This window comes from Psammomys obesus, unplaced genomic scaffold (genome assembly GCF_907164565.1).
Source record: "Psammomys obesus unplaced genomic scaffold, mPsaObe1.curated_primary_1811, whole genome shotgun sequence".
NCBI lineage: Eukaryota > Metazoa > Chordata > Mammalia > Rodentia > Muridae > Psammomys > Psammomys obesus.
The window spans coordinates 11,889,477-11,905,687 of record NW_026589137.1 but is presented as its reverse complement, the minus strand read 5'-3'; the positions used below and the strand labels follow the sequence as shown (position 1 = coordinate 11,905,687).

Genomic DNA, 16,211 nt, shown 5'->3' with positions numbered 1-16,211 from the left:
GAGGACCTCCCCTATCAGTGGACTTAGGGAAAAGCATAGGTGGAAAATGGGGAAAGAGAATGAGATTGGGAGAGGAGGAAGGAGGGAGCTACAGGGGGCATACAAAGTGAATAAAGTGTAATTAATAAAAATAAAATCTAGTCTTAAAAATTTTTTGTGTTAAGCTACATTCATAGCTATCTTTGGCTATATGCAGCCCATGGTCCACATAGAGTGCATTGCAAAAATGATTTCATGAAGGAAGCAGATTATTAAGTGTCCATTGAAGAATTGTTAGATTGTTCACAGTGAGATAAAAATCAACTTTTTCATTGGAGTCCAGTGTAGCTACTGAGTTAGTATTAGCAGTGAATCACATTAAAGCATATTAAGGATGACCACTACAAGTTCTAAAGTTAAAATGCATATTCTTTCACTTTTTGGTTGCATCATGATAGCATTCAGAGGCTAATGATATCTTTCTAATAGGATGGGTAAGGGTTAATGAGATTGCTATCCTACATAGCACAGGAATAGCATGAGCTCTGGAATCTGATAGACTTCAGTCCTAATCTTAATTCTGCCACTTGCTAAAGACCTTAGGCTCTTGACTTCCCTGAGATTTGATCTTCTTATTTATCAGTGTGTGTAGACAGTAAATGTATCTTACCAGGCTGCTCTGACGATTAAGGGAAGCAATATGTATTAAGTACTTAGAATTTCTGGCATATAGTAAAAGCTCTATAAAAATTCCATTATTATACAATTGAGGTCAAGAAGAGACTTCAATTTTGTTTTTATTCATGTTTTTAGGGTGAGCCTGGTCTGTCTGGATATTCAGGAAACCCAGGTATCAAAGGTTCTATGGGAGAAACTGGCCTGCCTGGATTACCAGGAACCACAGGAGCAAAAGGACAACCTGGCCTGCCTGGATTCCCAGGTAGGTGTACCTTTCTTTACTGTTCCTCCCCCTTCCTTTCTTTTCCACCTAATTAGTGTTGGAAACACCTCTTATTTGGCAGACTTGTATCCTCTACTGGCTAGTAGCAAAATCTCAAGGTAGGTCATCACATTTCTTTGCACACATGTCTTTCTGTGTAAAACAAGAATGAGAGAATGAGTGCTCTTGACTCAGCAGGGCAATATCCTGTGAGCAGAGACACTTGTTTGGTGGTTCATTTATCAATGTTTGACTGCTAGCCATATCTCCATTAAGAGGCTTTACCATATTTTCAGGTGATAACATGCTCTGCCAAGCTCTTGCCTGATGCTGATTCTCTTAGAACATTGTACAGGCACACAGCCATTGGTAGAACAATTACCTTGTTTATTCAGATGACAAGAACTGAGTCATTCAAACAAAGAGACTTAGCACTATAGTCAAGTAGTTAGCCTGACCTAGATTACTGTATATGTTATTTCATGCTTCTGTGTAATTTTAGTTTGGCTTTTGAATTTCACAGTGACATGGATGGGTCTTTGGCTATTTTTCTCTTAGCCTTTCAATGGGGAAATATATAGAAATATTTCTGTCTATAGATGACAAAAGTATTTCTGTATAAATACAAAGGAAAAGTACACAGGTATTTCTGTCTATAGATGAGTTTATATCTGTGTATATACCTATAAGTCTACCACACAAAAAATTCAAAATATTATTTTTGTTTACCCATACCACTCTCTACAGAGCACCCTCACAACACCTCACCATTAGATATCCATTATCATTGCTTCTACCACCATCAGGTAATTTTGCCTGCTCCTGAAAGTCACATGAGTGGAATCATGTATTACATATTGTATCAGTGGTTCTCAACCTTCCTAATGCTGCAACCCTTTAACATAGTTCCCCATGTTGTGGTGACTCTCAACCATAAAATTATTCTGTTGCTACTTCAGAACTGTAATTTTGGTATTGTTATGAATCAAAATGTAAATATCTGATATACAGGATTTCTGGTAGGTGAACCTTGTGAAAGGTTTGTTTAACTCTCAAAGGGCCTGCAAACCATAGGTTGAGAACAGCTATATTATGTCAGTGTAGCTGCTTTCGTTGCTGCATCATGTCTAAGATATACTAATCATGTTGCACATGTCAGTTTTTTCATGTCATTACTGTTTAATAATTGAAAATTTGTTCCAGAATCAGTTATGCATTCTCTAGTTGATAGACTTACTGATATTTATGGTTTAGAATTATTATATACAATGAAACTTTGGAAATAGTACTGGGAGTCTTTTTTATTCACCTTTCATTAGTAACTTTAATGAGTAATGGCCTCAGTTCACCAGTCAAAAAAACACAGGATGACTGAATAGAGGAAGAAACAAAATAAACTTATCTATTCTCTTCACCAAACCATTTTAGCTTTAACAGTCACAAGCAAGCAGATATTGCATTATAACTTCTAACTAAACAGATTTAAAACTAAAACCAATCAAAAAACAATAAGGTTACTTTATTCTAATCAAGAGAACAATGAAGCAGGAAGATTTTTATGATCTTAAACATATATTGACAATATGTTTGTTCACTTAACTTCATAAAAAATGTACTACTATAAATAAATACAATGATTAACACCATTCTGTTTTTGGTACGGGTAATAAAATACAGTAGGTAGTCTTATGGAAGAAGGGGGATATAGAAGGACCCAGAGGGGACAGGAACCACACAAGGAGACCAACAAAGCCAAAAATCTGAGCCCAGGAGGTCCTGTTGAGACTGATGCATCACCAAGGACCATGCATAGAGAGGACCTCGAGTCCCTGCTCAGATGTAGCCCATAGACAGTTCAGTCTCCATATGGGTTCTCTAGTAAGGGGAGACAGTCTCTGACATGAACTCAGAAGATTGTTCTTTGATCACTTCTCTCCAGTGGGGAGACCTCGCCAGCCCACAGAGGAAAAGGATCCAGACAGTTCTGGTGGGACCTGATAGGCTAGGGTCAGACAGTAAGGGAGGAGTACTTCCCGTATCAGTAGACTAGGGAAGAGAGATAGAGGAAGAAGCAGGAAGGAGGGTGGGATGTGGAGTTAAGGGACGGGGCTACAACTGGGATAAAAAATGAATTGTGAAATAATAATAATAATGTGAAGTTGATATTTTTTATATATCTTTGATGGAGAGATGCTCAGATTTCTCTGAAACATCTAAAATTTGGGTAGACAATGAGTTTAAATCCTTCTAGCCTTTGCTACAAGGAATGTTAAATTAGATTGGGATTGCACATTTTTCATAAAACATGAATCTTTAAAGATTTGTCATATTTGGAATTTGTGCAGTGACCTGGTTGAGTCATTTTAAAGAGGAACTTTAATGTCACCTTCACTGTATTTTTGAAGACACAGGGCTTTTCAAAATGGATTGCTAAGAGAGTATTTTGAAAATGGGAGAAAATAAAAACAAAACATCGGGGGGCGGGGCAAGATGGCGGCGCAAGGAGGACTCTCATTCTGAGCAGCAACACAGCAGGATCGGCACAGTGACCAGCAATCAGAACGTGCAGCCATAAAACACAAGTGATTGTGTTTCACAGGTGAGAGGATACCCCACGGTGGGGGATTCAATCAGCTTTAACTCACCCGGCTAAACTGCAGAAGAGATCCCAGTTCCGCCAGGCGCTTGGTCGCCAGCCCAGAGCTACACGCCAGCGTGATCTGGTCACTGTCTCAGACAGAACTGTGGGCCCACAACATCACAGACTGGATTTTCCAGTCAAGAGATAACCCCACGGAGCAGGAAACAATTGGGACTGACCTCAGGGCACCCAGATATCCCCTGGAAAAGACTCGGGTTCTGCAGGCGCCCCAGTAGCCAGCCTGGAGCCAGAGCCGTGGACCAAGGCGCCTGCACAGAGCCCTGCCTGCGCGCCTGATTCGCCGCCTCAGATGGAACTGTGGGCCCCAGGGCACCAGAGACCGAGTTTTACTGTCAGGTGCAAACCCACGGTGGGGGTGGGGGGACGGCTAGTCTGATCTCAGAGCACTCAGCCGACACCCCCACCCCGAAAAGGTCTCATGAAAATTACCCAGTTTAAGCAGATGCCCAGGCTCCCAACGGCCAGAAAGACAGAGCCAAGAGTGGGTGTCTGTGCCTGTGGGTTCTACTCACCACCCCAGACAGAACAGCAGTCCCCAAAGCAAAGACTGGGTGTCCCTGGCAGGAGAAAAAACCCACAGCAGGGGGGGATCATCAGGTCTAACGCTCAGGACACCCAACACCAAAAGACTTTCTGGATACACGCATACTCTAGGCTCTAGCTTTCTACTGCAGGCAGGAGTGCTGTGCTCAGCTGCCATTATTGAGTACCCCTAGGGCACTGGGGCACACAGCTGCATCCTCAGACCTACAAAAGCCAGAGAGCCATTACAGCAGCCCTCAGATACTGTGCCAAGGATCAACCAGTTATCCCTAGCTAGACTGACAAAACTGTGGGAATCCCTGGTTTTTCAAGAGGGATGCACCCACAGCGTCCGGACCAGAGCAGTGCCTGCAGCCGACATCCCAGACAGGGACACACTGCTTCTGGTCCTTACTGAGGCACCCAGCCTTCAGACAAGAGTGGAGCCCTCAGTTACCACCTCCAGACCAGAGTAGCGCCCCCAGGCGCCAACTCAACCTAGGTGCACATTCTTCAGGCCAGAGCAGAGCACTCAGCCTCTGGCCCAGAGACTTGCTGGGCGCTCCTCTCACTTTCCCAGACAGAACTGTGTGCCTTAGGATAACAGACTGAGTTTCCCTGTTGGGAGAAAACCCCACAGCTAGGGAATCAGCAGGTTCTTCAAGAGGACTGTACCTGGAAAACTGTAACAACAGCAGCAGCTCACTAAATTTATAATGAGAAACCCAGCAGTGGGGTAGCTGTCTTGAGAACTTGGGTAAGAGGAGAGCCCCCCCCCCCGCCTAACAAAGACCACAGCTACTACTCAGGGCTATACACCTGAGGAGGAGCAGTGGCAATTCTTGAGAAACACTGGCCATACAGTGACCATAACCAAAAAGCAGAGGAGGACTCCTTCAGGAAAAATCATCTTCCGGCCAAGGGGATTCTCCCTACCTCAGGACTCCAGGAAGAACAGAACCTAACAGACAACACCTAAAACAGCCCAATGGGTAGAGGTCAGTGTAAAAGCTCAACCAACAAAAGACAGAGCAATATGACATCTCCAGAACCCAGCCATCCAGGGGCGAACAGCCCTGGACAACACAGCCTAATAGAAAATCAACAAGATGACCTTATATCTATGCTGAAGAAGAAGTTAATAGAGGAAACAAATAAAATACGTAAAGAATTAGAGGAAGATAAAACCAAACAGATCATGGCTATCCGTAAAGAAATGGAGGAAGTTAAAGACAGGCAGATTATAGCCATCTGTGAAAAAATACGGGAAGATGCAGCCAAACAGTTTGCGGCCTTCAGAGAAGAAATAATTAAATCACTGAAAGAAATAAAAGAAACAGAGTTGAAGGAACTAAAAGAAAAAGAGGAAAATACAATCAGACAGGTGAAGGAAGTAAACAAAACAACTCAAGAGCTGAAGATAAAACTGGAAAAATTAAAGAAAACACAAATGGAGGAAATAATGGAGAGGAAGAATTTAGGGAAGAAAACAGGAACTACAGACGTAAGCATAACCAACAGACTACAAGAGATGGAAGAAAGAACCTCAGGTGTAGAAGATACAATGGAAGAAATTGATGTATCTGTCAAATAAAATGTTAAATCCAAAAAATTCCTGACACAGACGGTCCAAGAAATCCAAGACAATATGAAAAGACAAAACTTAAGAATAATAGGTATAGAGGAAAAAGAAGACTCCCTTCTCCAAGGCCCAGAAAATATTTTCAACAAAATCATTGAAGAAAATTTCCCCAAGTTAAAGGAGAAGACAATAAGAATACATGAGGCCTACAGAACACCCAACAAATTTGACCAGAAAAGAAAATCCTCCCACCACATAATAATCAAAACAGTAAGTATACAGAACAAAGAAAAAAATACTAAAAGCTGCAAGGGAAAAAGGCCAAGTAACATATAATGGCAAACCCATTAGAATCACACCTGACTTTTCAACAGAAACTATGAAAGCCAGAAGGGCCTGGATAGATATCATGCAGACCCTAAGAGAACACAGATGTCAGCCTAGGCTACTATAACCTGCAAAACTCTCAGTCCTCATAGACGGAGAAAACAAGATATTCAATGGCAAAAACAAATTTCAACAATACCTACACACAAATCCAGCATTACAGAAGACACTGGAAGGGAAAATTCAACCCAAGAAAATTAGCTTCTGTCAAGAAAACACAGGAAATTATTAACCTTACTACAGTAAAACAAAAAGCAACCAAGCATACAACCTTATGACCATAGCCTACATCAAAATTAAAGGAACTAACAGCCACTGATCATTAATCTCTCTCAACATCAATGGACTCAACTCTCCAGTAAAAAGACACAGATTAACACAATGGATAGGTAAACAAAACCCAGCAATCTGTTCCATACAAGAAACACACTGAAGGCACAAAGATAGACATTCCCTGGGGGTAAAATGTTGGAAGACGACTTTCCAAGCAAATGGATCCAAGAAACAAGCAGGAGTAGCCATTCTAATACCTGATAAAATAGACTTTTACCCAAAATTAATAAAAAGAGATGGGGAAGGACACTTGATACTCATCAAGGGAAAATTCCATCAGGAAGACATCACAATCCTTAACATCTATGCCCCAAATACAAGAGCACCCACATTTGTAAAAGAAATATTGATAAAATTTAAACCACATATAGATCCCCAAACATTAATTGTGGGAGCCTTCAACACCCCACTCTCAACAAAGGACAGGTAAACAAAACAGAAATTAAACAAAGAAACAATATCTCTGACAGAGGTCATGAATCAAATGGACCTCACAGACATTTACAGAAGTTTACACCCAAACACAAAAGAATTTACCTTCTTCTCAGCACCTCATGGAACCTTCCCTAAAATAGACCATATAGTTTGTCACAAAGCAAGCATCAACAGATACAAAAAGATTGAAATAATCCCTTGTATCTTGTCTGATCACCGTGGAATAAAGCTGGACCTCAACAACAACAGAATTAGCAAAAAGCCTACACACATATGGAAACTGAACAACTTGTTACTAAATGACAGCTGGGTCAGGGAAGAAATGAAGAAATTAAAGTCTTCCTAGAACTCAATGACAGTGAAGACACAACATACCCAACTCGTGGGACACAATGAAAGCAGTGCTAAGAGGAAAGTTCATAGCACTAAGTGCCTTCAAGAAGAAATTCGAGACAGCTCATTCAAGCAACCTAATGGCCCACTTAAAAACCCTAGAAAAAGAAGAAGCAGACACACCAAAAAGGAGTAGACGGCTGGAAATAATCAAGCTCAGGGCTGAAATCAATCAATTAGAACAAATAAAACAATTGAAAGAATCAATGAAATTAAGAGCTGGTTCATTGAGAAAATCAACAAGATTGACAAACCCTTAGCCAAGGTAACTAAAAGGCAAGACACCACCCAAATCAACAAAATCAGAAATGAAAAGGGGGACATAACTACAGACACTGAGGAAATCCAAACAAACATTAGGACTTACTTCAAAACTTTATATGCCACAAAATTTGAAAATCTAAATGAAATGGACAATTTTCTTGAGAGATTTGACTTACCAAGGCTGAATCAGGACCAGGTAAATCAATTAAATAGTCTTATATCCCCCAAAGTAATAGAAGCAGTCATCAAAAGTCTCCCATCCAAAAAAAGCCCAGGACCAGATGGCTTCAGCGCAGAATTCTACCAGACTTTCAAAGAAGAGCTAACTCCAATTCTCTTCAAACTATTCCACAAAATAGAAACAGAAGGAACATTACCAAACTCATTCTATGAAGCCACAGTCACCTTGGTACCGAAACCTCACAAAGACTCAACAAAGAAAGAGAATTTCAGGCCAATCTCCCTTATGAACATTGATGCAAAAATACTTAACAAAATACTTGCAAACCGAATACAAGAACACATCACAGATATTATCCACTATGACCAAGTAGGCTTCATCCCAGGTATGAAGGGGTGGTTCAATATATGGAAATCCATCAATGTGATCCACCATATATAAAACTGAAAGAAAGAAAACCACATGATAATCTCCCTAGATGCTGAAAAAGCATTTGACAAAAACCAGCATCCGTTCATGTATAAAGTATTGTAGAGATCAGGGATACAAGGCACATATCTAAACATAGTAAAGGTGATATACAGCAAGCCTATAGCCAACATCAATCTGAACGGAGAGAAACTTAAAACAATCTCACTGAAATCAGGGACAAGACAAGGCTGCCCACTGTCTCCATATCTCGTCAACATAGTGCTGGAAGTCCTTGCTAGAGCAGTAAGACAGTTGAAGGAGATCAAGGGGATACAGATTGGAAAGAAAGAATTCAAATTATCACTCTTTTCAAATGATATCATAGTACACATGGGTGACCCCAAAAACTCTACCAGGGAACTCCTACAGCTGATAAACACCTTCAGCAAAGTGGCTGGATACAAAATTAACTTAAAAAATCAGTAGCACTCCTGTATACAAAAGACAAAAGGGCTGAGAAAGAAATTAGAGAAACAACACCCTTCACAATAGCCAAAAATGACATAAAGTACCTTGGTGTAACCCTAACCAAGCAAGTCAAAGACTTGTATGAAAAAAATTTCAAGTCTCTGAAGAAAGAATTAGAAGAAGATATGAGAAGATGGAAAGATCTCCCATGCTCATGGCTTGGCAGGATTAACATAGTAAAAATGGCCATCTTACCAAAAGCAATCTACAGATTTAATGCAATTCCCATCAAATTGCCAACAAAATTTTTACAGACCTGGAAAGAAAAATTCTCAATTTCGTATGGAATAACAAGAAACCCAGAATTGCTAAAACAATCCTGTACAATAAAAGATCTTCTGGAGGTATCTCCATCCCTGATCTCAAGCTGTACTATAGAGCAACAGTTATAAAAACTGCATGGTACTGGCATAGAAACAAATGGTGGATAAATGGAATCGAATAGAAGACCCAGAAATAAACCCACACACTTATGGACACCTGTTTTTTGACAAAGATGCCAAAATCCTACAATGGAAAAAAGATAGCATCTTCAACAAATGGTGCTGGTCCAACTGGATGTCTACATGCAGAAAAATGCAAATAGATCCATACTTATCACCCTGCACAAAACTGAAGTCCAAGTGGATCAAAGACCTCAACATAAAACCAGACACATTAAATCGGCTAGAAAAAAAAAATTGAGGAATACCTTAGAACTCATTGGTACAGGAGAAAACTTCCTGAACAGAACACCAACAGCACAGGCTCTAAGAGCAACAATCAATAAATGGGATCTCATGAAATTGAAAAGCTTATGTAAAGCAAAGGACATTGTCATCAAAACAAAACGACTGCCTACAGATTGGGAAAGAATCCTCACCAACCCTTTATCTGACAAAGGACTTATATCCAGTATATATAAAGAACTAAAGAAGCTGAAAAGCAGCCAACCAAGTAATTCAATTAAAAAATGGGGAACAGAGCTAAACAGAGAATTCTCTGTAGAGGAATATCGAACGGCATAGAAGCACTTAAAGAAATGCTCAACCTCATTAGCCATTAGGGAAATGCAAATCAAAACAACCCTGAGATTTCACTTTACACCCATCAGAATGTCCAAGATCAAAAACTCAAGTGACAACACATGCTGGAGAGGTTGTGGAGAAAGGGGAACCCTTCTCCACTGCTGGTGGGAATGTAAACTTGTACAACCACTCTGGAAATCAATCTGGCGCTTTCTCAGACAACTAGGAATAGCGCTTCCTCAAGATCCAGCCATACCACTCCTAGGCATATACCCAAAAGAGGCACAAGTACACAAAAAGGACATTTGCTCAACCATGTTTGTAGCAGCTTTATTTGTTATAGCCAGAAGCTGGAAACAACCCAGATGCCCCTCAACTGAAGAATGGATGCAGAAACTGTGGTACATCTATACAATGGAGTATTACTCAGCAATGAAAAATAAGGAAATCATGAAATTTGCAGGTAAATGGTGGGACCTGGAAAGAATCATCCTTAGTGAGTTGTCCCAGAAGCAAAAAGACACACACGGTATATACTCCCACATATAAACATACAACATAGAATAAACCCACTAAAATCTGTACATCTAAACAAACTAAGCAAAAGAGAGGACCCTAACTAAAATGTTCAATCTCCATCCTGAAATGCAAAGAGGATGGACATCAGAAGAAATAGAAAACATGAAACAACCTAGGAACCTGCCACAGAGGGCCTCTGAAAGCCTCTGCAGTGCAGACTGTCAAAGCAGATGCTGAGCTTGATGGCCAACTGATGGGCAGAGTGAATGGAATTTTAAGTGGGAAATAGTAAGAGCTGGAGAAGACAGGAACTCCACAAGGAGAGCAACAGAACAAGAAAATTTGAACACAGGGAACTTCCCAGAGACTCATACTCCAACCAAGGACTATTCATGGAGATAACCTAGAACCCTGACAATGCAGCCACTTCTGATGAGAACTGATAGACTAAGATCAGAAAGAAGGAGAGGAGGACCTCCCCTATCAGTGGACTTGGGGAGGGTGGGACCTGCAGGGGAGGAGGAAGGGGCTTATGGGAGGATACAAAATTAATAAAGTGTAATTAATAAAAGTTAAAATCAAATATTAAAAAAAAACAAAACATCTGCAGCAGCTTGTTTGTGATCTTCCTCTGTATGGTTAGCAAGGAGAAAGATTACAGGTTGATTTCATAAAGGGAATCATTGTATAGAATTTTATGTACTAATTTAACAATAATTTTTAGTTCTTTTAAACTGAGCCCCAAAACTCTGTTATTTGCTAATTCTAACGCGGATCTTTTAAAGGCCTTATGATTTGAATAAGATAATCACATTTTCTTCAAGGACTATCAAAATATAGTGCTTTTTATCAAATGTATTATGGCCGATGTATTTGCAAACCATAAATGAATGGTGATAATAATAATAAATAATTACTTTAAACTGAAAACTGAACCATCTACAGTGTATATGACCAACACATTTATCAAGAAGTAAATTCAGTGATCCAAGATAAAAAGATTAATGTATATGTATATATATGTGTGTATTTGTGAATGTATATATGTGTGTGTTTGTGTGTATGTATCTACAGTGCATTTTGAAAATGAAATAAGCTACAAACTACTTTTATTTTATGGAAAAAAGTATTATATAATTAGCATATACTAATTACATAAACATTAATTTTGTTATGGAATTACTATATAATACATATATTAATTAATAATATATACTAATTATATGCAACATATTAATATTTTCAGTCTAAGCACAAAAGAAGAATGTAGCATTTCTTATTTTTAAAATAAACTGGAGATGTATAATATATGATATATTATTTTATCATGTTATGTTATGTTATGTTATATCATATAATTTTCCCCTATAAACACAAAAGGAGATTGTAGCTCATCTCATTTTCAAAATAAAATGGATTTTTCTTTAGTGCATTGTACTGTGGCTTATAGTATATTTCATGTGTTTACCACAAGTTCTCATCAAGAAACTGTAGACTGTCGATATCAGAAGGAGCAGGCATACATAAGGGCTACACCTCTTAAGCCTCCACAAATAGCATCACTTACTCGTAATTAAGTATTCAAATGCCAGAACCTGCAAGGGAGATTCAAATCACCATTCTAGTTATTCATTGGGATTTATAAATTATTGAGAATTAACTTGTACTTTACATTCTTTTCAGTTTTTTTTCTATTTTGTTGGCTTTTTTCTTTTTTAATTAAATTTTTATTTTATATTAATTACAGTTTATTCACTTTGTATCACAGCTGAAGCACCTTTCCTCTTCCCCTCCCAATTCTACCCTAACTCCCTCATCTCCTCCTATGCCCCTCTCCAAGTCCACTGATAGAGGAGGTCCTCCTCCTCTTCCATCTGACTCTGGCTTATCCTGTCTCACCAGAACTGGCTGCCATGTCCTCCTCTTTGGCCTGGCAAGGCTGCTCCCCCATTTGGGGGAGGAGGTCAAAGAGCTAGCCACTGAGCTCATGTCAGAGACAGTCCCTGTTCCCCTTATTGGGAACCCACTTTGATTTTTATGCCTGTCTATTTACTATTTTAACTGACTGTTCTGACTTTTCAGTACTCTTATTTTTTCTTACTAAAGCAACATTATACAACATTATGTATTATATAAATTATATATAAAGGGTATAATTCTATTGTTTATGAAGGTGTTTGTGATTGCCATCATGTATTTCATGATGAATATTTTTTTAATTTTTATATTTTATATTAATTACAGTGTATTCACTTTGTATCACAGCTGTAGGACCCTCCCTCATTCCCTCTGAACTCCACCCTCCATCTCTTCTCTCCTCCCATGCCCCTCTCCAAGTCCATTGAGAGGGGAGGTCCTCCTCCCCTTCCATCTGACCCTAGCCAATTAAGTCTCATCAAGACTGGATGCATTGTCTTCCTCTGTGACTTGGCAAGGCTGCTCCCTTCTTAGGGGTTAGGTGATCAAAGAGCCATCCACTGAGTTCATGTGAGAGACAGTTCCAGTTCCCCTTGCTAGGGAAAACCACTTGGATACTGAGCTGGCATGGGCTACATCTGAGCAGGGGTTTTAGGTTATATCCATACATGGTCCTTGGTTGGAGTATCAGTCTCAGAAAAGACTCCTGTGCCCAGATATTTTGGTTCTGTTTCTCTTGAGGAGCTCCTGTATCCTCCAGATTTTACTATCCCCCTCTTCTTTCATAAGATTGCCTGTACTCTGCTCAAAGATTAGTTAAGACTCTCAGCCTTGGCTTTGATATACTGCTGGATAAAATCTTTCAGAGGCCCTCTGTGGTAGGCTCTGTCCTGTTCCCTGTTTTCTCCTTCTTCCAATGTCCATACCGTTTGTCTTTCTGAGTGAGGATTGATAATCTTACTCAATGTCCTCCTTCTTCCTTACTTTCTGTAGGTGTACAGATTTTAGTATGATTATCCTATATTATATGTCTAATATCCACTTATAAGTGAGTATATTCCATGTGTGTCTTTCTGATTCTGGGATACCTCACTCAGGGTAATCTTTTCTAGTTCCCACCATTTGCCTGCAAATTTCATGATTTCCTTGTTAATTGATGAGTATTCCATTGTGTAAATGTACCACAATTACTATATCCATTCCTCAGTACAGGGACATGGTTGAGCAAATGTCCTTGTTGTGTACTTGAGCATATTTTGGATATATCCTTAGGAGTGGCATAGCTGGATCCTGAGGAAGTGCTATTCCTAATTGTCTGAAAAAGCGCCAGATTGATTTCCAAAGTGGTTGTTCAAGTCTATATTCCCACCAGCAATGGATCAGGGTTCCTCATTCTCCACATCCTCTCCAGCATGTACTGTCACTTGAGTTTTTGATCTTAGCCATTCTGATGGGTGTAAGGTGAAATTCCAGGGTTATTTTGATTTGCATTTCCCTGATGACTAAGGATGTGGAGCATTTCTTTCAGTGTTTCTCTGCAGTTCAGTATTCCTCGATTGAGAATTCTCTCTTTAGCTATGTATCCCATTTTTTAATTGTATTATTTGATTTGTTAATTTTTAACTTCTTTATTCTTTACATATTCAGGACATTAGTCCTCTGTCAGATATAGGGTTGGTGAAGATTCTTTCCCAGTATGTAGGCTGTTGTTTTGTTCTGATGACAGTGTCCTTTGCTTTACAGAAGGTTTTCCGTTTCATGAGGTCCCATTTATGGATTGTAGATCTTAGGGCCTGTGTTGGTGTTCTCTTCAGGAAGTTTTCTCCTGTGCCAATGAGTTCAAGACTCTTCCCAAATTTTTCTTCTAACAGGCTTAGTGTGTCTGGTTTTATGTTGAGGTCTTTGATATATTTGAAGTTTAGTATTGTGCAGGGTGATAAATATAGGTCTATTTGCATTTTTTTACATGTGGACATCCACTAAGACCAGCACCATTTGTTGAAGATGCTATCCTTTTTCCATTGTATGGTTTTGTTTTCTTTGTCAAAAATCAAGTATCCTTAGGTGTGTAGGTTTACTTTTTGGCAATTCGATTCCGTTGATCCACCATTCTGTTTCTATGCCAATACCAAAGAGTTTTAATTATTATTGCTCTCTAGTACAGCAGGGATGGTGATACCTCCAGATGATCTGTTGCTGTACAGGATCATTTTCACAATTCTGGATTTTTTGTTTTTTCATATGAAGTTGAGAATTTTTCTTTTGAGGTCTGTAAAAACTTGTGTTGGTATTTTGATGGGAATTGCAATGTAGATTGCTTTTGGCAGGATGGCCACTTTCACTATGTTAATCCTACTGATCCATGAGCTTGGGAGATCTTTCCATTTTCTAATATCTTCTTCAATTTCTTTCTTCAGAAAGTTGAACTTTTTTTCAAACAGGCCTTTCACTTGCTTAGTTAGAGTCACACCAAGGTACTTCATGTTATTATTTACTATTGTGAAGGGTGTAGTTTCCCTATTTTCTTTCTCAACCCTTTTGTCTTCTTATCCAGGAGGGCTACTGATTTTTATTTATTTATTTATTTATTTATTTATTTATTTATTTATTTATTTATTTATTTATTTATTTATTTAATCCAGCCACTTTGCTGAAGGAGTTTATTGGCTGAAGGAGTTCTCTGGTTGAATTTTTGGGGTTGCTCATTTTTACTATTATATCATCTGAAAATGGTGATACTTTGACTTTTCCCTTACCATTTTGTATCCCCTTGATTTCCTTTAGTTCTCTTATTGCTCTAGTTCGGACTTCAAGTACTATGCTGAAGCAATATGGAGACAGTGGGAGGCCTTGCCTTGTCCCTGATTTCAGTGGGATTGGTTTAAGTTTTTCTCCATTTTGTTTGATGATGGATATAGCCTTGCTGTGTAATGTCTTTACTATGTTTATGTATGTGCCTTATTTCCCTGATCTCTCCAAGACTTCAAACATGAATGGGTGTTGGATTGGTCAAATGACTTTTTGGCATCTAAGGAGATGATCATGTGGTTTTTCTCCTTCAGTTTGTTAATATGGTGGATGACATTGATGGATTTCCGTATATTGAACCATCCCTGAATACCTGGGATGAAGCCTACTTGGTCATGGTAGATGATATCTTTGATGTGTTCTTGGATTCGGTTTGCAAGTATTTTGTTGAGTATTTTTGCATCAATGTTCATAAAAGAGATAGGTCTGAAGTTCTCTTTTTTTATTGGGTCTCTGTGTGTTTCTGGCATCAAGATGACTGTGGCCTCACTGAGTGAGTTTTGTAATGTTCCTTTTGTTTCTATTTTGTGGAATAGTTTGAAGAGAATTGGACTTTGCTCTTCTATGAAGGTCTGGGAAAAATTCTGCACTGAAACCCTTTGGATCTGGGCTTTTTTTAGAAGGGAGAATTTTGATGACTGCTTCCACTTCCTTGGAGGATTTAGGACTATTCAGTCTATTTAACTAATCATGATTTAATTTTGATAAATGGAATCTATTAAGAAAATTGTCCATTTCATTTAGATTTTCAAATTTTGTGGCATATAGGCTTTTAATTAGTAAGATCTAATTATTGTTTGCATTTCTTCAGTGTCTGTGGTTATGTCTCCCTTTTTCTTTTCTGATTTTGTTGATTTGGATAATGTCTCTCTGCCTTTTAGTTAGTTTGGCTAAGGGTTTGTCTATATTGTTGATTTTCTCAAAGAACCAGCTCATGGTTTCATTGATTCTCTTCAGGTCATTCTATCTCCCCCTTCTTTCATAAAATCCCATGCATTCTGCATAAAGTTTGGCTATCATTCTCAGCCTCTGCTTCAATACCTTGATCAGTAGTTTTTCAGAGTCTATCTGCGGTAGGCTCCTGTCCTGTTCCCTGTCTTCTCGGGCTTCCAACGTTTATCGAGTTTGACCTCCTGAATGAGGATTGGGTATCTTTCCCAGAGACTTCCTTGTTGTTTATCTTCTTTAAGAGTACAGATAATAAATAAGAATTTTAAAATAATTATTCCTTGTGTTTACGCAGATTTTATTCTGGATATATTTCCTGAACTACTTTTTTAAAATGGTGTATGTGTATGTGTGTGTGTGTGTGTGTGTGTGTGTGTGTGTGTGTGTGTGTGTGT

General features: G+C 38.9%; 1 protein-coding gene across 1 annotated transcript in view; it reads left to right on the top strand.

Moving 5' to 3' along the window:
* Positions 1–16,211, top strand: part of Col4a5 (collagen type IV alpha 5 chain) — a gene marked incomplete at its 5' end in the record, with an annotated part of 167,757 nt that overhangs the window by 101,478 nt on the left and 50,068 nt on the right. The window contains one exon of the mRNA XM_055604962.1: positions 793–919. Within this exon, the coding sequence (XP_055460937.1) occupies positions 793–919 (127 nt within the window). The remainder of the gene's footprint in view (positions 1–792; positions 920–16,211) is intronic.